We start from the raw sequence: 21,777 nt of genomic DNA on the forward strand, positions 1-21,777 counted from the left end.
CATTTTTCCTTTGCATCTGAGTCCTCTTTTGGTCCTGGCCTGACACTCACACTCTCACACGCTAGCCTACAACTCAAATTTCTCACGCGGAGAAGTTAATCCCCAAAATAACGATTGTTTTGCGGGACTTTTATTTTGACAGTTTTATATTGAAAAGCTAACGGACATGAGTTCCGTGACATCCTCTTTCTGCACGCAAGTTAACTTGATGCATTAGGTGTGCACCTGCACAGGAGATGAGCCCCTGGTCTGATGCGCCACCTGGCTTGAGAAACACGTTCTCAAAGACTTACTTTGAGTCATTATTTAGGAGCACACACATATTATGAATGAATTCAAATGAGACATTTGAATCTAGATTAATCTAGATTAATTCCAAAATTAATCTAGATTAATCTAGATTAAAAAAATTAATCTATGCCCACCTCTAGTTTTTATAAACATCACCCTTTAGTTATTTTTTTAATTCGCCCCTGCATCAACCTGAAAACATTTACAGTAGGCAGCCTGAGCCGATAGAAGAGAAGGCTTTGGGGGAGCGCTTGCTGAGGGGAAGAGGCAGTGACCCCGATGTTGCAGCAGCAGCATCGTTGGAGGCGGAAGCAGCACTAGGCTTGTTTACAGGCTTAAAGAGGACCTATTATACTACTTTTCTGGTCTTAATTTCTTGTTTTACACTGCTATAGAGCAACCTGACACGAATCACATCACAAAAAACTATGTAGATTTTCGGGAAGCACTTTCTCTTATTTTGGCGATCCAGCACATCCTGTCAACACTTGAGTGTGTGTGCTTCGGCAATCTCCGCTCTCTCCGCCTGTGCATCGGCCATCTCCGCTACCCTCCCCCCCCCCTCCTGCAAACCCCACTCCGTTGTGATTGGTTACCTTCCTTCCGGAACACTTTCAGTGGCGGGAAGCGCGAGCATGGACCTATAAGGGCGCGAGGCAGACGCGAACAGGGAAGTGACAGCATTACCATACATGGAAACATCCGCGTGGTCACGTCACAAATTTTTATGCGACGTCACAAATTATGAAAGGGTAGACCGCTTTGAAGACGTGACTTCTCGACTGGCTAGAATAGTGTTTAGTGCTCTGCACAGACACCCCAGACGGTCAGCAGGGAATACGTCGAAATGCATGTAAGTCATTATTTGATAATTTAGTATGGTTAAGCATGACTATGAATCATCATAACAACGTTTATAGGTCATAAAAGTCAAAAAGCATCATAGGTCCTCTTTAAATAAGCGATACGCTAAACAAGAAGTTCTGGAAGTCGGTTTGGATAAAGTAGGAAGTGAATGAGCTTTTGCGCACAGCATTTAATATCCGAAAGAACAAGTTAACGTGTGAGAAAAGTCGCCGAGTAGCCTACTAACTGCCTTTGCAAAGGGGAGACTGCGCTCTGTGGACGTGATTGACGGTTGACCACAGGAAAGCAGGTGGTGATGCGATGATTGGTTTTGGAGGCGGGCTCTCGCCGTGCCCATCCAATCAGAAGCTACGAATGGTAATGGTATATTATATACACATTTTTTAATTGGCTGAACAAATGTAAATACATTTCCCCAACCCTGGCAAGCGCCAGAATCGAGTGCTGAGTGGAGTGCCGGCAGCGTATGCGCAGGTGTTACTAAATGTTGAAATAGTGGTGATATTTCTCCATTCATTGATAAAATAACAGGGGGGATGGCCGATTTAGAAGGGGGATGCTTTTGCGATCTTTATTTCCAAGGGGGGATGCCATCCCCCCCCATCCCCCCTCAACTCGAGTACTGGGCGCAGCGCCGCACCACTTTTGCACCGGGTCAAAGGGCATTATAGAAGTGCGATTAATCCGCGTTAATTTTTTTTATCGCGTTAATTTTTCTGTGATTAATTAATCGAAATTAACGCGTTAATTTGACAGCCCTAGTTTTAACATTCAAAAGGTATAATGAGACAAGAGCTCATTTCAATCTCCAAACGTTGGTATTAAATGGCATGTCCGGCTAATCAAAGAGCTGTGGGGGAGTCCAAGTGGGCACGTTTTTTGAACCCTCAAAACAGTTCCATTAATAATTCAATCAGGCCAAAGATTACATTAGATCAGAACCTCAGCTAAATACCTCAGCTGTGATGACAGAAGTTGGATCCATGTCCCGGTGTAAATATGAGCAGGGCTGTTCACTGTTCACTTCAGCTCTTCTGCAACAATCCTAATTTCAAAAAGAAAAAAATCTCTGACCTACTATGCTGATATTCCCTTTCAGAGGAGGGACCTATGGCCAAGTATTAGTATTCCATACTTTATCAACAGAGATTGGAGCTGCATTTCAATACTAGTTCCACTTGCCTTCGTTCACTGCAGCGTGGGCCTGAGAGTATCATTCTTACTCCCACCCCTGACACTGAGTTTAGCCCTTGTAAGCAACTGAGAGGACAGAGACATAGGGGGGAATGGCTGGACGGGTTTTGCATATGAATCCATATGATATGCTGATCAGACTATAAAGGATATTTCATTATATACAGTGTTACTGCAATATTTGTTGGCAAGGTTTAGCTGGGCGGCTAGACATTCTTTGGGTTGAACTCACTATTATATGGTGTCCCTGAAAGCTCAAAGCACTACAGTTTAAGTAACACATGAAAACAGTTTAAGGGAGGGGGGGGAATAATAACAAAACATCTGATTTGGTTAGATAAAACACAGACTGTATTCAAAATCCTGCACATTGTGAATAAACAACCAATCCCAACCAAATGCTGAACAACATCCAGATCCAGAAGCACTGTAGATAGATTGATGATAATTTTTTTGTCTGTTGTTTTAGTATACTGTATGATCTCTATTGTCTTCTTTTTTTGTAATTCACATATTTATTAAATGCTCACAGGTGGTATTTGGTCACAGGATACAGGGACACATGATAAAAATTCATAATACAAAATCATATTTCATGTTTCATCGCCTCCATATCATTGCTTTCATGGCGACATATATAAAAAATAATAAGAAATAAGAAAGAAAAAGAATAAGAAAACTAAAAATGTGAGAAATACTTCCCCATGTGGAGATAAGAGCCAATATTTATTTTCCTTTCTTCTCCCCTCAGTGTGCCATGGTCAGACCCCACAAGCAAAAACAGGCCAATGGCAGAAACTAAATACATGTGTTACCTTGGAACCGGTGACGTTAGCTGCCTTTGCAGTTATAAATGTATTAATTTGGGTCACTGTCCACCTTTATGTGGTCCGAAAACCCTTACCAAGAGGACGCCCTCTCCCCCCAATTGTCACTTAATCGGTTCAACATGCATTCATAAGGTACAGTTTCAGTCATTGCATTGGCCCATTCTTCAACTTGTGGGGCCTTTGGTCACTTCCAGTGTCTTAAAATAACACGGCAAGCCGTTACTATACCTACAATAATTACAGAAAACTCACACTTCGATACGTTAGGTATTTGAGATTTGTCCCCTAGAAGACAGAGCTCTGGGTTTAAAGGAATTTCTGAACCAAACCAATTGCTTAAAATTAAATAATCTCAGTCCAGAGAGGCCTGACCATAGTGCACTCCCAGATACAATGGAGAAAAGTACTAATTTCAGTTTTACATTTCCAGCATAGGTTATCATTCAATAGTTTCATTCTGTGGAGTTTAGAAGGAGTATAATAGTATCTATATTGTATTGTGTGAGCTTTCCCCTCGCCTCTCTCGCATATTTACCACAATCAGACAAAATATTTGCCCAGTGGTCACACTTAATTTCTCCACCTATATCTCTCTGCCAAATCAATCTCATAATATTTGAATCATTACACATGGAAGCATTAGCAGTCTTGTAAAATTGGGAGGCTTTACATTTTTCTGGTGGTAGTTTCATATAATTCATGACATTATTATCAACAACACTGTATGGCTTAGAACTAATACAGCTCCGTATCTGCAAGTATTTCCAAAAGTGATCCTTTCCCACCAGGTTAAATCGCTCTAAAAGTTCATTGTATGATAACAGCACCCCGTCTTCAAATAAATCGCTAATAGTACATACACCTCTGGAGTGCCACTGTTTCCAGTACACAGATGTTTTTCCGATGCGGACATCAGGGTTATGCCATAATGATGAATATTTTTGTACAGTATGTTTAAAAGTAAAGATTTTATGGACTTTAATCCATACATCCTTTGAATGTAAAAGTACAGGGTTTGTGATATTAGACCTTTTTTGAGATATAACCTCAATAGGATTGAAGGGTGAGCATATCTCCCTTTCAATATCCATCCAGGCTGCATTATTCAGTGCAATTTTAGCCATTTCAAAAGATAAATAATACAATCTCGTGTCAGGAAGACCCAACCCTCCATTTTCTTTATGTGAACATAATTTTCTCAGTTTAATTCGTGGCCTTTTCCCTTCCCATAGGAAGTGTTTTACTATATCATCTAGTTGCCTAAATATAGTAGATATTATAATTGGGAGCATCATAGTAACATAATTAAACTGCAGGGCTACCACCATTATTATTATTAATTATTTTTTTTCCCCATAATGTGAGTCTGATCTTCTCCCACTTTTCAAAGTTAGTTTTTGGAGTAAAGGATTAAAGTTTGACGTTACTATTTCTCCTGTGTCCTGAGAGAGATTAATGCCAAGGTGTTTCATCCCGTTATGTAACCATCCAAAGTTGTACTTCTCTACCATAAATGGAAAGCAGGACTTGGAGAGGGGCATCGCTTCCGGTTTAGTCCAGTTAATAGAATAACCTGAACATTTTGAAAAGGATTGGATTGTGTCCATCAAATGTGATAAGGATGTTAGGGGGTCAGACACCACCGCTAAGATGTCATCGGCATAAAGCAATAGTTTGTGTTCTTTATCTCCTCCCTTAACACCTTTAATTCCAGTGTGTGCCCTAATGGACACTGCTAATACGATGATCTCTGTTGTCTTCTGTGCAACTTTGGGTTTCTCTATCGTGTGTGTGTGTGTGTGTGTGTGTGACAGGTATCCCCGGATGTGGGTTATTTTAAATGCTGTGCTGTTTGTCAGATTGATGATGAAAAAAACCTGATTTTGTGAAGTTGGATACTGATGTTTCTCACTGGTGATGTTCAATAGCTTAAATCTGACCAATCAGTCAAACTGACCAAATGTGTTTCCTAACAGAAGTCCAGCAGTTCAGTAGCCTGGCATTCCCAGACCTGCCACTAGGCGCTGGCAAATAAAATTTGCTGCGCCTGTTGGTCTGGACACTCTCCATTGAAGCTTTTTCAAAAAGTCCAGGAATCCGGGCTCACGTTTCAATTGGTTTTATCTAATATGGGCGCGCCAGAGCCCTTTGTATGGTGCTCTGGGGCGGACGTAACCGGATGACGACAGTGACGTGCATGCGACGTCGAAGCCGTGATAGTAAACATCAAAGATGGCTGCGCATATGTTGTGTGAGTTTGAGACTGCTTTGGCCTCGACCCTTTACGATTTGGAAGACGGCACTCAAATCTTTCATTAGCAAGTAAGTGGAATGTTCTGTTTTGCCGACCGACCACGGCAAACGTTTAATTTAACAGTTTAACAGCTGTTCGCTAAACGAACGGGGCTTAATACGTCACCTTGTGCATCGCTCTGATTGGTTGTAGTGCTATCCAACTGCGTGCAGCGGCATTTGAAATGCACGAGTAGGAGCCGCCCCTTGAGCTGGAAATTACCATTGATCGTGGCCAGACCCTCTATCGTTCAAGATATCAGGGTCTGGATTTCCAGGCTAGCAGTTCAGCACTGTCAGGTTCAAAAAGCTGAAATCCATCACAGTTTACAACTTCATGGTTGACCTATAGCGTACGTACTGGTGCTTGTTTACACAGTTTTATGGTGCAAAGAGGAGCAACATTGTGTTCTCACTTTGTGTTTGATCTTCAAATAAAGGGCTTTACATAGTCACCTTATGATCATATCGTCTTTACAAAATATATAACACACAGTAGTTTCTCTTTTAAATCCTCACCAGTCTGAATGTTTGTGTGTTCTGACATAGACATATACATGTCACACGTACATACATTAAGTGTGTGTGTGTGTGTGTGTGTGCATGTACACTCACACAGATCTATCGGCGTTGCTGGCTGGTGTTCAAGAAATCATCCAGTAAAGGACCCCGTCGTCTGGAGAAATACACAGATGAAAAGTCTGCCTACATTAGAGCCTGTGCAAAGGTAAACGCATGTGTGTGTGTGTGTGTGTGTGTGTGTGTGAGAGAGTGACAGGTATCCCCAGTTTTGTAGGAGTAAACCAAAGATAAAAAGTTGACAAACAGAAATAGATAATTCTTCTCATTAGTGTCTGAATCTAACTCCTGAGCTAGGCTAGTAGGAACAGGTGTGGCAATGGGTGGGGGCCAGTCAGGTGATGTGAACAGTCTGGGGGCCTCCGGTGGATGATTGTAATATGGCAATACAAAGGGACAAAGAATGTGAATTATTGCTGGTGACAAACCATGACACTTTTACTCCTTCACTTAGCATCCTTCCACACACCATTGGACTAAAATGAATAGTTCACTTTTTTTATTGTTAGCTTCTCTTGCCTCAACCTCTGGTTAAAGACAAGGTGCACCAGAAACCATTTCTTCAACTCTGGAAAAGTTGGAAAAAAAGTAAATCCATACAAACTCATGGCCTGCCTTCTCATACAAATGTGTTTTTATTTGAATTCAAGACTCAGACTGAAGAGTCACTGGTTTTGATTCATTTTCCATCCAACCCTTATAAGTGCTCCAACTGCTTCTCATGCTTACATTGACAATGAACACGAAGAGGCGTTCTACCTCTGGAATACTTTAATAATAACTCTTACTACACTGTTACCAATTCATCTGACTTAGTATTTTCCAGACATGCTGAGGAATGTCATATGGTGCTTTCTCTGTTGGGTTCCACTCTGCTGTGGTTCCTTTTATTAGTCCAGGTGGGAACACAGCAGTAGTACTCGGCACTAAAAGTGGAACAACCATTCGGACCGAGACCTTGATAAGAGGGAAAGAAGGCAGATTTTAAGGCGTGAAACCTCCCATAGTTTGAAAAGAGCTGTTATGGATTGGATTCATACAGCGCTTTTCTAGGCACTCAAAACGCTTCACAGGGTTCCAGGTTCCATTCATTCACACACAGTCATACTGGTGGTGGTAAACTACGATACAGCTGCCCTGGGGCAGACTGACAGAAGCGTGGCTGCCGTTCAGCGCCAACGGCCCCTCCAACCACCACCTCAAACATACAGCAGTCATACACATTCACACGAGGCAAGGTGGGTGAAGTGTCTTGCCCAAGGACATAACAACCATGACACAAGTGGCAGAACCGCCAACCCTTTGATCACTGGCTGACCCGCTCTACCACCTGAGCCACAGTCCCCCCAATAAGCTGTATGTTAAGCTGTATGTTAAGCTGTATAACAAATACAGCGTACAGGACAATCAGAGCTAAACAACAGTTTCTACCACAGAGCTGTTATTGCACTAAATGCTTTATAATTAAACATCTGAAATTCCTGCAATACATCATACCTACCTGACCTCTACAATTGGCTGACTGTGCAATATTTATATATTTATTTTGAAACTTTGTCACCTTTTTCATTTTTGAACCTTTTTCTTAATTTGTTTTTGTTTAAAGAAATGCACTTCATTCATTCAATGCACTTTGTTGAGCGTTATACCTTCAACCTGTTGCCTAGGTGACAGAGATCAGCAACGTCAAGAACATCACACGGTTACCTCGAGACACCAAGCGACAGGCAGTGGCCATTGTCTTTACGGACGACACCTCACGCACTTTCACCTGTGAATCAGGTAATGTCTGAACACACACACACACACACACACATCCACACACACACACATACAGCATAAATGGCTCCATTTTCCGGGAGCGCGATACAAGTTGTCTATAACCGGTCAGCCAGACTACATGTACTTCTTGTGACGCAAGAGTTGTCTAGTGATGTATGCCTTGAATATAAACAGTGTGTAGTGTACAGTATGAATCAGATTGCTTATACAACCTTAAAGGTCCTATAGTGTGCTCATTTTCGGGTTCAGACTTTTATTCTGTGATTATACTAGAAACTCTTTTCATGGTTTTGTGTCCAAAAATCCCTTTTTATTTCTCACACTGGCATTGCTGTATTTGGTCTCATAGCCTCTCTGATAAGACATTCTGTTTAAAGCCTTAACACAACTCTCTTTAAGACCCCCGTCTGCCCTCTGCCTGGATCCTGGCCAATCAGAGAAGGCCGGGTCTGCTTTCATTGGCGCAGGCAGATTTGATCGGGCAGATTTGCGCTGTTTTCGAAAAGCCCTACTAACGTCATACTCTTTTTAAACGGAACCTCAAAACACATCTCTTTAAAAGAGCATTTAGCTAAACTTTCTTTGAGGTTCCCCTTTTTTAAGCACTTTGAGATTCTTGAATATAAAGTGCATCATAAATAACATTTTATTATTATATAGGGGAGAACGGGGTAATCTGAGCCACTTTTTACATTTGCTCCCCTCTAAGCGAGCTAAAATGATTTATCACTCAAATTTACACATTTCCCATTAATTCAGGATGTTTCCTAGAAATGGGCATTAGCAGAATTTTTTCAAGACAAAGGGCAGTGAAAATATGATTGTTTTAAAAAAAGTTGTCATGTGGCTCACTTTACCCCAGCTGTGGGGTAAACTGATCCACTCACTTTTTCCACTCTGAAACTACCATAACAACACATATTGTAACAGTTACAATCCTGAAAGCTAGCCACACATCCCAGAACTAATGTCAGACTAGTAAAAGAATGATGGGGTTTGGTCAATTAAGCAAAGCAAATGTTCTAAACACTTGAAAGTAACTCTGAACAAAATCAAATACAACATATTATAATTCAAAAGGTTTTAATAAGATTCAAATGAAAGATAGGGTGGTAGGATGGCCTAGAGGAAAAGGTGGCCGACCAGTAACCGTGAGGTCGCTGGTTCGATCCCCGGCACCGGACAGGAGGGTGTTAGTTGTAAAACTAGCAGAGGCTGGTATTACGTCTACGGTGCCCACCATCTCTACCATTGTGTCCTTGAGCAAGACACTTAACCCCAAAACTGCTCCAGGGGCGCTGTACTGTGGCTGACCCTGCGCTCTGACCCCCTCCGAAGTGTGGTAACTTGAGAGGGGATATGCGAAAAGACGAATTTCAATGTGCCTCGTGTACAACTGACAAATAAAGATAACTTAACTTAACTTAATAGAACCAGTTTGATTAGAACACAGTCTGGGGTCAGAACACAGGACCCATAGAGCCAGCTTGTGTCTGGGGGTCAAAGCATAGGAAAATCAGAACCAGCGAGAACAGCCTGGGACTCAGAACACAGGAGAAGACCCAACTGGATTATAACATCAGCCTGTCATACTCTACAACTAGGCCTACTCTACATTCCAGCCCTGAAGGTTACAGGGAAAGATGAGAAGGTGCTCTTTCTGTGTGGTTGTCCCAGGTCGTCTTCCCGTTTTATTTCCTTGGCATGATGGCTTTTCTACAATGTGTATGACATTAAAATAAAACATATGTTATGTAATATTACATTAAAATATGTTTAAGACTAAACTTAACTTGTGCCTCATGGTGGGGGAAAGTGAGACAGTGCCTCACTTTCCCCCACCACCCCCACAGCATTTGGCTCACTTTCCCCCACCACCACAATTTGAGAAAAATATGTATGTCATATGGAATATGTCTCAATGCATGTATGTCATTATTTGGCACTTTGGTATCGATTAACACGACTATAAAACATTATAACAACATGTATAGGTCAGAAAAGACGAAAATGCATATTAGGTGCTCTTTTTTTTTAAGATATTTTTTGGGCATTTTTATGCTTTATTGATAGTGTAGAGACATAGTTGAAATGGGGCAGAGAGGGGAGTGACATGCAGAGAACGACCGCGGGCTGGAATCGAGAAGGTGCTCTTTAAAATAAAGTAGAAACACAGAAAATAACATCAACACAAGATGGATTGAAAAGATTTATTCACATAAATACTGAAGTACTGATTCTTTAATAAACTAAAGTTTGGAGTTTAGGAGTTCACAGATTGAAAAAACACAGAACACTCTACATGAAGACAAAGAAAGTTATTTAAGGCTGTCAGCGTTAACACGTTTATCATAATTAATTTAAGGTGCACAGGGATTTCTTTACATTTGCAAAGCCTGTAGTTAGTTTACAAAACATCCTTACTATACATGTCATTCTTAGTATTGAATAATTATATCATTATAAATCAAAACACACCTGGACCAACAATAACCACAACAACAGAAAAACTGTCACTTTTAAGGGAACTTTCTAACTTCAAACTGTGTTCCAGGGATCCAATTTTATCCAAGTTTGTTCATTCCATTATGAGAATATACTGTGTAAAATGTTCACTTATTTGACACACCGAAAGATACAAGTCAGAGCATAATGAGATGTTTTTCTTTTTGGTGGATTCTATTGGACGTTATATCCCTCTCTTTGTCCCCCCCCCCCCCCCCCCACAGAACTGGAGGCAGAGGATTGGTTTAAGATGCTTTCTATCGAGTGTCTGGGCACACGGCTCAATGACATCAGCATGGGAGAACCAGACCTACTGGCTGCAGGAGTGCAGTGTGAACACACAGGTGATTCACTCACAGACACACACAACAACACACAACATGCAGAGTGGAAGGTAAATCTCAGGGCAATGTTTAAGTGTCTTACTGGCACCACTACTGCTGTGCTTTAGTTTAGGTACACATCCAACACACGAGATAGAATTGCTGGGTGCTAAGCAAGACATTTGGGAGAAGAGAAGGGGAAAATGTAGCCTAGAGATCCAGACCCATATCTAGAACGATAGAGGGTCTGGCCACGATCAATAGTAATTCCAAACTCAAGGGGCGGCTCCTACTTGTGCATTTCAAATGCCACTGCATGCAATTGGATAGCACTACAACCAATTAGAGCAATGAACAAGGTGACATATTAAGCCCCGTTCGTTTAGCGAACACCGGGTTAACTGTTAAATTTAACTTTTGCCGTGGTCGGTCGGCAAAACAGAATATTCCACTTACTTGCTAATGAAAGATGTGAGTGCCGTCTTCCAAATCGTAAAGTGTCGAGGCCAAAGCCGTTTCAAACTCAAACAACGTATCCGCAGCAATCTTTGATGTTTACTATCACGGCTTCGACGGCGCATGCACAGCACTGTCGTCATCCGGTTACGTCCTCCCCTGAGCACCATACAAAGGGCTCTGGCGCGCCCACATCAGAAAGAACCAATTGAAACATAGGATTTCTTGACATATTTAATGAGCGTCAATGGAGAGTGTCCAGACCAACAGGCGCAGCAAATTCTATTTGCCAGCGCCTCGCGGCAGGTCTGGATTTCCAGGCTAGGGAAAATGCAATAAAATATCAATTTTGAAAAAGAACATTTTCTGAAAGAGAGGGTATTTGTTTATAATTGTATGTGTTCTAAGTTGTGTTTACACGTGAAGTTTTTTTTTTATCATCTCTCTGACTATAAAGATGACACTTTTCTTTATGTATATTCTTGTCCATATTCAAAGCTGAATTGGACTACTTATGTCCCGTATCTTATCAAACTAATGATCTGGGCAGACAACATACAATACAAATCTGGGAAAGCTTGTGTTACTCCTTGAAGCACAGCTTCAAACCTCGCTGGTGCCTGACACGAGCGTTTTATTAGTGTGAAAGCTTGGAAAGTGTTGGCGCCTGAATCTCACTATATGTTATGCCTCAGGGACACTTAACGCTGTTGCTTGTAGAACTATTATTGTGAGATATGGCGCTGTTATCCTGAAAATGACTTTGAAAGGTTTGGGAGGATTTCGATCCAACCCTAACAAAGAAACATTCATTCATTCATTCATTTTGTCAAAAAAAATGACACATCATACAAATACACATAACACAAAAAAACAATATTTATAAAATAAATGTAATGTCTATGTTGGAACATGTTAAGACACCATGCCAGTATGAATGTCCCTGTGTCCCCTCAGAGCGCTTCAACGTCTTCCTGCTGCCCTGTCCCAACCTGGACATCTATGGAGAGTGTATGATGCAGATCACCCATGAGAACATCTACCTGTGGGACATTCACAACCCTCGCACCAAGCTGGTCACCTGGCCACTGTGCTCGCTGCGGCGCTACGGACGAGACGCCACGCGCTTCACCTTCGAGGCCGGACGGTGAGACCAGAGAGGGAGGGGGGATGTTTGAAATCTGACCCACGGCCACCGACAGTTAAAAGTGGGGTAAGTGAGTTTGGAGAATGTTTGTTGCCAAAATCACTTTTTGTCAAATCAGTGAATATCTCCTCCCAATCTGCTTCTTGTCTGTACTGTGAGTGCGCTGGAAAGAAAAGCTGTCTTTAATACGCCGCCTAGGTTCTGTAAACGGGCATACCTACTAGCTACGGCGTGCCCCCTTTGTTTACGGAGCCTAGGCTGTGTATTTACACCAGATATTCACTGATTTGACAAGAAGTGATTTTTGTCAACAAACGTTCTCCAGATTCACTTATTTCACCCTTAATACAGGTGTACATACATCATATTTTGCCACACAAATACGCAAGTGAGTGTTTAGTACGGGCAACACTTCTTACAGCATTGATTATTTAGGATGAACCATTTTATACCTTTCACCTTTATAGGAACTCACTACTCAACTGTCTGTGTTTGTTTGTCAGCCATCTTACGGTCAGTCCAAGGATACTTCTGTCTCTGTCTCTGAGCTTCATGAAGAGATTGATTGAATAGATTAGACCATGAATCAATGCTGGGCCAGACCTCCTTATCTTCTTCTCTTTGATAAAACTTGACGAGCTATGATTGGGTCAGCATGCAGATAATGGTGTGTGTGTGTGTTTGCGTGTGTGTGTGTGTGTGTGTGTGTGTGTGTGTGTGTGTGTGTGTGTGTTTGCATGTCTTTGTCCATTGTCTGAGACAAACCAAAATAGCAAGAGTGACCCCTGTCAGTGGGTGTGTTGTACTGCATCACTCATTTGTAATGTAATAATAAATGGCTAGTTTACTGCCAGCGTAGCTATACAAACTACAGCTACGGTGCTGCTTGAAAGTATGTGAACCCCTTGAGCATTTTGGAATTTTATTTAGTTTAACCATTATTAATTCATTTTTATCAATACCAGCCTTTCTTAATTTAGATAACAGGTGTGTGTTTATCAATTCCACATTTTTCTTTCCGGAAATCAATTGTTAAAACAAATTAAACAAATGATTTGCCAACTTTTGTATGTGCAAAAGTTTGTGAACCCTGAGCTGCATTGCTTAAATCGAGCAGGTAAACACATTCAGGTGGGCCAAATTGAGTGATTAAATTGACCAATGTAATGAGTGATCTTAAGGGAAGAAATTGGGCGGCACTAGATAAAACAGAGATAGAACCAGGTCAGTTTATGCTCACCAAAGTGAACCCATACAGGTCAGACATGCCATAATATAAGGGAAAGAAAATCTCAGAGGATCTCAGGAATAGAGTTATGATGTTGCACATTTGTCTGGAGACAGATATAAATTCATATAAAAAAGTTTGAGCTCCATCGGTCCACCGTGAGGCAAATCATCTACAAATGGAGAGCTTTAAGAGTGACTGAACATCTGCCCAGAAGTAGACTTCCTTCAAAAATATCCACAAGCGCCACAAGAAAAGTGATTTTTCAGTTTCTAACATTACATCTAGTGATTTGCAGGCCTCTTTTGCCGCATCTGGGACAGATATGCATGGTTCCACAATAAGGAAAAAACTCAGTCAACATGGCTTTCATGGGAGGGTTGCTGAAGAAGCCTCTGCTCTCAAAAAAGAACAAAACTGTTTGTCACAACTTTGCCAGAGAGCACCTGGAGATACCTGAAGTCTTCTGGAAGTCTATTCTGTGGACAGATTATTCCAAAATGTAACTGTTTGGTCATAACCAAAACCGCCATGTTAGGGTGAAAACACAACTCTGCCTACCACCAAAAGAACCTTCTCCCAAGTGAAAAATGGTGGTGGCAAATGGTCTGCAAATCTCCAGATGTAATGATTAAGTTGTTTTTTACCTGAAAAATCACTTTTCTTTTGGAGCTTGTGGATATTTTTGAAGGAAGTCCACTTCTAGATAGATGTTCAGTCACTCTTACATGTGTAGATGATTTGCCTCACGGTGGACCGATGGAAGTCAAACTTTTTTTTAATTAATTTATAGCTGTCCACAGACAAATGTGCAACATCACAACTCTATTCCTTAGATCCTCTGAGATTTGCTTTCCTCTTGGCTTGTCTGGCCTGTATGGGTTCACTTTGGTGGGCCTACACTGACCTGGTTTTATCTCTGTTTTTCTGCCCAATTTCTTCCCTTAAGATCTCCCATTACATTGGTCAATTTTTTCAACTCAATTTGGCCCACCTGATTGTGTTTTCCTGATCGATTTAAGCAATGCAGCTCAGGGTTCACTAACTTTTGAACATCCAAAAGTTGGCAAATCATTTGTTTTATTTGTCTGCTAAATGACATGTAATGTAATGTTATATAGTCATGAGAATTGTATAACTCATGAGGTTGTTACAGAGCCATGATTAAGATCAGCTCTAACGTACAGCAAACTTGCAAGGAGAAGTTGGGTCATGATGATGACAACCAGACGAGGAGAAATGACATCTAGGGCGTTTGGTTGCCTCTGTGGCCCTGCCGTAAGCCTATAAAAGTGATCTCTTGCTTAAAATGATGATAATAGTATTAATAAACCTCTACCTAATTAATGAAAACAATTATTAGACATGTGATGTAATAAAACGAGTGTCTGATAAAGGCAGCTCTTCTGCACTGTAAAGTGGAAGAAAACTATTATTTTTTTAACAGAGATTGTGATGAATGACTGGTTCTTTCTTCATCCAAAGTAGATTTGTGGTTTAAAATTCATTCAATAAGCTGCTTACTTTTAGTTTCTGTGAGGGGGGGGGGAGGCATTTGAAACCTTTTGGACTAGGGAAGTATGCAAGAAGGTAGGGCTCCAGTCAAATGAACTTAGTCCCATTTTAATCTTTTCATTAGAATTTGGATGGGTCACAATGTACAATAGCTAATAAACCTGGCAATGCTTCTTTGTTTCCATTCTGTTTTAAATTAGGGACATTCAATCACGTCCTCAAATTGATATTGATTCAATGCTAATATCTATTACTTACACATGTACAGTAAGAGTAGAATATCAGTTAGCGTTCACGTCAAATCCTCCACTACACTGAATTGTATGAAAGCCATTGCTGTTCTCCAAACTGTCTTCATTGTGTGTAGGATGTGTGACAGTGGAGAAGGCCTGTACACCTTCCAGACCAGAGAGGGAGAGCACATCTACCAGAGGGTTCACTCCTCCACACTGGCCATAGCAGAGCAGCACAAGAAAGTCCTGCTGGAGATGGAGAAAAACAGCAGGGTGAGAGCCTATTGTTCACACACACACACACACACACACACACACACACACACACACAGACCGGGACCAGCAGACAAGCAGGGACATGGCACGTGACATACAGAGCTTTACATCAACTACACTGTAAACTCATTATTATTTTATGTGTTATTTAAGTCCCAAAACATCACTGCTGTTATTTCATCTCCCTGATCTCAAATGTTTTGTTTGAATCAGCAAAAGGCAGTTGTTAATGATGCTGTAGATGTGGTAAAACTACCCAAACAGACAAACAGAAAGCGTTAGCAAGAAAAATATATGTCTTAAGCTGTTAAATACTCCACCATGACACCCCCCTCCCCCCCCCCCCCGATGCCTGTTAAGCAGCTTCCAATCCTTTAGTAGTGTCGCAAATAGTTCGTAGTGTAAAAAAATATGTTCACTGTTAATTGAGGTACTTTTTTGAAATTGCTTATCTAGAGTTCTAGAGTTTTATCAAAATAATCCCTGATGCTGTGTATATTGATCCCAGGTGATGTCTATGGGTTCAGAGCCTGGCTCCTACCCCTGCACCCCAACCGCCATCCTGCCCAGATCCGCTTACTGGCACCACATCACTGGAAACCAGACAGGCATGGATTCTAGCAGTGGTAGGTTACACACAGATACGTAGACAATTTTCCTTCCTTTTGTTCTTGCCTCATGTAAAACCCAGAGGACTACTACTTTCTCCACTAGTCCATTGTTATTGTGCCTGTACCTATTTCCCTTTCTCTAAAAACAAACCTGCATTCGCTTACATGGAAGTAACCCTGTGGAGTAGGGGTTACACACACCAAGATTAGATGAAAATTAACCTGTGTTGAATTTTGTCTATCATTAAAAGATATTTTTTTTCAAAACCAACATTTAGACAGAACCTGATGTATAACTTTTATCACAATGTACTGTCTTTACTGTGTAATGGATGGATGTTCTTACAAATGATTTGATTCACACTTTTCATAAAATGAAATGGTCCTACCCAGATGAAGTCCAGCCCCCAGAAAGGACCTGGCTTTCCTGACAGGTGCTTACTGACAGGCAAATACCTGCGAGCACCTGTCAGCAAGCCCAGGTGGGTGTCATCACGCAGAGTCAGGGTCTGTTTGGGCTCAAGTGCCTTGCTCAAGGACACAATGGTAGAGATGGTGGGCACCGTAGATGTAATAGCAGCCACCACTAGTTTTACTACTAACACCCTCCTGTCCGGTGCTGGGGATCCAACCAGAGACCTCATGTTTACTGGGAGGAACCAGATACCTCATGGTTACTTGGAGGCCTCTCTTTCCTCTAGGAAATCCTATCACCCCAGGTCTCAAGGTTTAAGGTGCCTCAATCGGCGGTAACCCTCAGTCAGTGTCTGAGTATTCTGATTCAACACTGCAGAGACAGTGACATATCACTAGAAAAACATCCGGCCCCTGAGGAGGGAGAAACAAGGAACCTCCCAAGCTGTGTACAGTAAGGATGGGACACTTGAACCTGACTCATCCGCCCTCCGTTGTAGAGGCAGAGCTAGAGGCTCATCGGGGATTATCAATCAATTTCCATGGTGGAAGTCACTGAGGTAATCAAACAACTCCACAGTGGCAAAGCCGCGGGGGTTGGGAATAGGAGGAGGAATAACCAGGACTAGTTGGAGAGCTTATATCTCCACACTGGCCTGGGAACGCCTTTGGATCCCCAAGTAGGTGATGGTTATGGTTAATGTGGCTTGAGAAATGGAAGTTCAGGGTCTTCCTGCTGGATCTGCTGGCCCCGCGACCCGATGAAAAGGGATGGATGAAGATGGATGGATTGAGCCATCATTTAAAAAGAAAGATCAAATATCTCATGTTCTGTGCGATCATAATAGTTGAATAGTTATTGTTGTTGAATTTCTGTCTGAGATTGAGTAGTATCAATTTTATTTCTAATTAAGTACAACAATTGAGTCAGGATGTGAATAGCCTGGTTTTGCATGAATACTTGAAGTAAGTGGAAGCATGTAGCCAGGCTATGTCCAAAGTGACAAAACACAGCTAGCAGCACCTATCAATGGATCTGGTATTTGATACAGTAACAGCTGTGTTTCTACTCTGCCTGTAGGTGATGTTTCAGAAGATGACCTGCTGTCCACCCGCCTGCCTCCAGACCGCCATGCCACGCTGCCCTTGGCAAACACAGACGCACATTCCCAGTCACAAATACACACACACTCTTTAGCGCACTACCCCACCTACCCTGGCCAGTGACAAACATACACAGAAGAAGACACACACATTGAAAAGTCTTCTGAAAGGAACACGTACGTACATACCCCATGCATGCAACCACACACAATGCACTGAAATAAATATAATATTACTTTGACAGCCCAACAATACACCTCATGGAGATTTAAGAAGGACTAACACTGGACAAACAACCATCTTGCATGAAGAAAGCAGGAAGTGAAAACTAACTTCCCCAAAAGACTGCCAGGAGATTGGGCTTTTTCATATGAATGCATTTCCCACAGTAGACATTTTCCCACCTTCAGGCTGAGAGCCTCTGCCCTGCAGAATGGCATACATTGCCTGCTGATTACAGTAAGGACTAAGAGCTCTCATTCTGCTTTAAATCACCCAGGTTGTATTTGCATGTTGTCTGACCAGGTCTAAAGGTAAAAGTGTTTCTACCTGTTTTCACCTGTGCCACTCTCGAAAGAAGGGTTAAAAGCCTTAAAGAGCAATTTGTAGGAATTTTGTAAAACAAATGTATACGTTTTTTTATTGAAAGTATGATTTACATAGCTAATCATGTTCTAACATTGTGAAGGGTGATGACACAGCATTTATTAGTTACTGCTGGTTACTCACTAAGAGATCAGATGTCAATATGATCCAAGTGTCAAAACTAGCACTGGTTTGATATTTATTGTTGTTGAAAATGATCTGGCCTTGTGGCTCTCCCTTATGTGTGTGTGTGTGTGTGTGTGTGTGTGTGTGTGTGTGTGTGTGTGTGTGTGTGTGTGTGTGTGTGTGTGTGTGTGTGTGTGTGTGTGTGTGTGTGTGTGTGTGTGTGTGTGTGTGTGTGTGTGTGTGTGTGGGTGTGTGTGTGGGTGTGCGTGCGTGCCTGCGTGCATGCGTTTACACAGATGAGTGACGAATGACAGAAATATCCTAAATAAATGAATGGAGAAACATAATGATTTGCAGATCCTTCCACACAGGTGCACTTCATGGTACAATTAAGCATTTAACATTCCATCATGCGCTGTGGTGTGTATGAAGATGCTGAGCCAGAAAATATCTAAATGATTTTAAAACAGGATTCATTGTTGTCTTTGCGACTGAAGCATCATCCTAATGTCTAATGTCAAGATTAGACATTAGAAGATTCAAAAAATAGTAAAAACAAATTCAACTTTTCAAGTAGGTGTGTCCCAGACACTTAAATAGTTTAATCTATTTTGTTGTGTGTCCCAGACACTTAAAAAAAATTAAATTTATTTTATCCAACTAACATCAGTTGCACTTGATGAATGTGTCCAACATCATTAAAAGGTGTGTCAGCTCTTTCAAATTAGGCCTGTGTCCCAGACACTTAACTCTTTGTGTGTCCCAGACACTTTAAATAGTTCAAATGTTCTTTGTTTTAAATCTATTTTATCCAACTAACCCATCATTGTCCAAAACTACAGCAACAACAACAGCATTAATAGGCTCGTCAGCTCTTTCGCAAGTTTTTCAAATTAGGCCTTTTTCCATTACTTACTTGCAACATTGTGTCCTCATCTATTAAACTGGATTACTGCGCGCAATGTATGAGTACAAAACAGCGTACAAATAACCTAAATGTACATGTGAAAATACACTCAAAATCTGCGACTCAGAGATAACCAGTATGACAGAACAGACATGTGATGTTTAAGCTTTACTAATAATAAAAAACAATAAAAATAAAAGTAATCTAAAACAAATCTTGAAGTCCTGAAGCAAAGACAGGAATGCAAAGCTAGAGTTATTAGGTATGACCAAAGACTGTAAAGGGTATGACTCACAGACGTTGAACAAAAAAAATCCATTACATTGAGGGAAACCGGAGTTTTAGTTCTCTAGTGTGCTGTTGAAAACCAGCCTGGTCCTACCAGACCATCATACTTAATTTCATTTGTACAGAAGGTCTGGAACTGCTCAATTGACAAACGTTCACTCACTTGGAAGCGGGTGTCTGTAGAAGTTTAAAATGATTGGATCTGCCCAGTGCCACTCTGGATCTGCCAACCAATCGCATAGCGTTTGGTCGTGACGTATGTCATGCGCCAGGACCGGCCGGGAACCAACAAAACTCAGCAAAGCTTGTTTTGCTCCGGCTTTAATTTATCGATATTCGGCAGCGTTGCCACAACAGACTGAATAGCTTCTCTCGTATCCTTATCCATTGTCTTCCTCTGACTACAACTGAAACTGGCGCACAACCTCGACGTCATCGTTCTCAGCCACTCCCTCTGTTCACTGATTGGACAGCCAAAAATCTGGTTTAGCAGGAACGCATGCATACACCGCAACCCCAGACTGACTACTGAAGTGAAATGAAAATTGAGCAGAAGTAGATAGGCGGGTGGTGCCAGGCTAGTTGAAAACAGGTTTGGAGGCTATTTTTTTTGCAAGATTGTTTGTCTGAACAACTGGACAAAACCTAAATATGTTGAATGTACACTGAACAAAAGATATTGGCTGAACTAGCTAGTCAAAACCTTGAATGGCGATGGCACCACAACTAATGACTAGTACAATTCAGACATTGAACAGCAGCACCATGAAGGGCTAGGAAAGATTCAGGACCTTTGACAGAAGTAGCTGACATCACTAGTTTAATTCTGCTGATAATGCCAACAAGTGATTCCTAAAACTCAATCTTACATGGTCTTTAAACAGAGTTATAACATTGACAGTTATCTATATTTTTTATTTATAACAAGCTGTGATCTAACTTATGATGGAGTTATATTTTAAGCAACAGAACTTTGGTCTGAGTTACACATTTACCAATATGTAGTTTTGGAGCAGAAAATAAAGGTTCTAAAACAGAAAGGTTGATGTTTAATTTAGATTTTTTTATTCTAATTTTTTGTTGTTTTGATTTGTTGTTTTTTTTATTTAAATGTGTGAGGAAACCGAAGACCTCGGAGAAAACCCACAGCAACACAGTGAGCAGGTGTACACTCCTCACAGCAAGGGGGTTAAGGCCCAGATTTGAACCCTCACCTTATTGGTGCAAGGCCACAGCATTGAACACTGAGGCACCCGTGCTGCCCTGTAAAGGCCAGGACACACCAGTCCGACATGTTCCGACTACGCAAAAAATGGAGTCGGCCGTTTCAGGAAGCTCCAATCTTCCCGTCGCGGCCAAAGAACACACCGAGACGACTGTTTATTTTCCGTACACTCGCGGGACGTATGTCTCCACAACAGCAGGCGGCGCTAATCTGTATTGTGGCCCGAAAAAATACGAAAGCCGGAAATGATTGGACATCTCTCTAGAGCATAAACATAGATAGAAATACGTATTTATATTTATGGACCATAAGAGCACAATTTTTAGCAGAGAGTGTCGAGCATGGTGTCGAGCAGTCAACAAGGGTTGATGCATGTGAGTACTCTCAAAACGAAACGAACAAACACATTAAAACGATGGCTAGCTGTTGTTAGCTGTTTGTGCTACCCGCCTCACTTCCGGGCTTCACTGATTCGCTAGCCCTCCACCAATCAAATTGCTCCAAATGAAAGACGGTCGGCCGCCGATTGAACATGTTCAATCGGCGGCCGCCAGGCTCAAAACAAGCCCGACGACCTCTACGTCGGCCGACGTCACGGCACACACCAAACAGATTCGTCTTTTTTTTTGACGACGGCGATTATCGGGCTGGTGTGTCCTGGCCTTAAGAGACCTGGGGCCTGTTTCAGGTAGCTGGTTTTGAGGCAACCCAGAGTTTGTTCGCTCTGAGTTGGTGGAAACTCTGGGTTTTCCGTTTCAGGTAGCAGGTTCAGCGCAACCGAGAGTCAGTTACTGCGGCAACATACGCCGTGGGTCTAACCTGCTGGATAGGTGGTTAGACCTACCCGAGTTTGTTTTCACTTTACGCTGCAGCTCCGACTGAAGAAAGAGTGTCACTGTCACACGCGTCCCTGTACAGTTTGAAGCAAAATCACTCTATAGAAATCTCCATCGGGATGTTTTTATCATTTCCTGATGATTTTACGTTTGACCAATCATT

General features: G+C 41.7%; 1 protein-coding gene across 2 annotated transcripts in view; it reads left to right on the top strand.

The window, feature by feature from the left end:
- Positions 1–17,770, top strand: part of dok4 (docking protein 4) — a gene marked incomplete at both ends in the record, with an annotated part of 40,862 nt that extends 23,092 nt beyond the window's left edge. Inside the window, 7 exons of one of the 2 annotated variants that reach the window (XM_080025257.1) lie at positions 6,094–6,201; positions 7,721–7,835; positions 10,565–10,684; positions 12,077–12,266; positions 15,377–15,515; positions 16,027–16,144; positions 17,625–17,770. In XM_080025257.1, coding sequence (XP_079881383.1) covers positions 6,094–6,201; positions 7,721–7,835; positions 10,565–10,684; positions 12,077–12,266; positions 15,377–15,515; positions 16,027–16,144; positions 17,625–17,770 — 936 coding nt within the window. The remainder of the gene's footprint in view (positions 1–6,093; positions 6,202–7,720; positions 7,836–10,564; positions 10,685–12,076; positions 12,267–15,376; positions 15,516–16,026; positions 16,145–17,624) is intronic. The other variant, XM_080025258.1, reaches the window with a different exon arrangement.
- Between the last annotated feature and the right edge of the window lie 4,007 nt (positions 17,771–21,777).

Source organism: Ammodytes marinus (assembly GCF_949987685.1).
Source record: "Ammodytes marinus genome assembly, chromosome: 1".
Classification (NCBI taxonomy): Eukaryota; Metazoa; Chordata; class Actinopteri; order Uranoscopiformes; family Ammodytidae; genus Ammodytes; species Ammodytes marinus.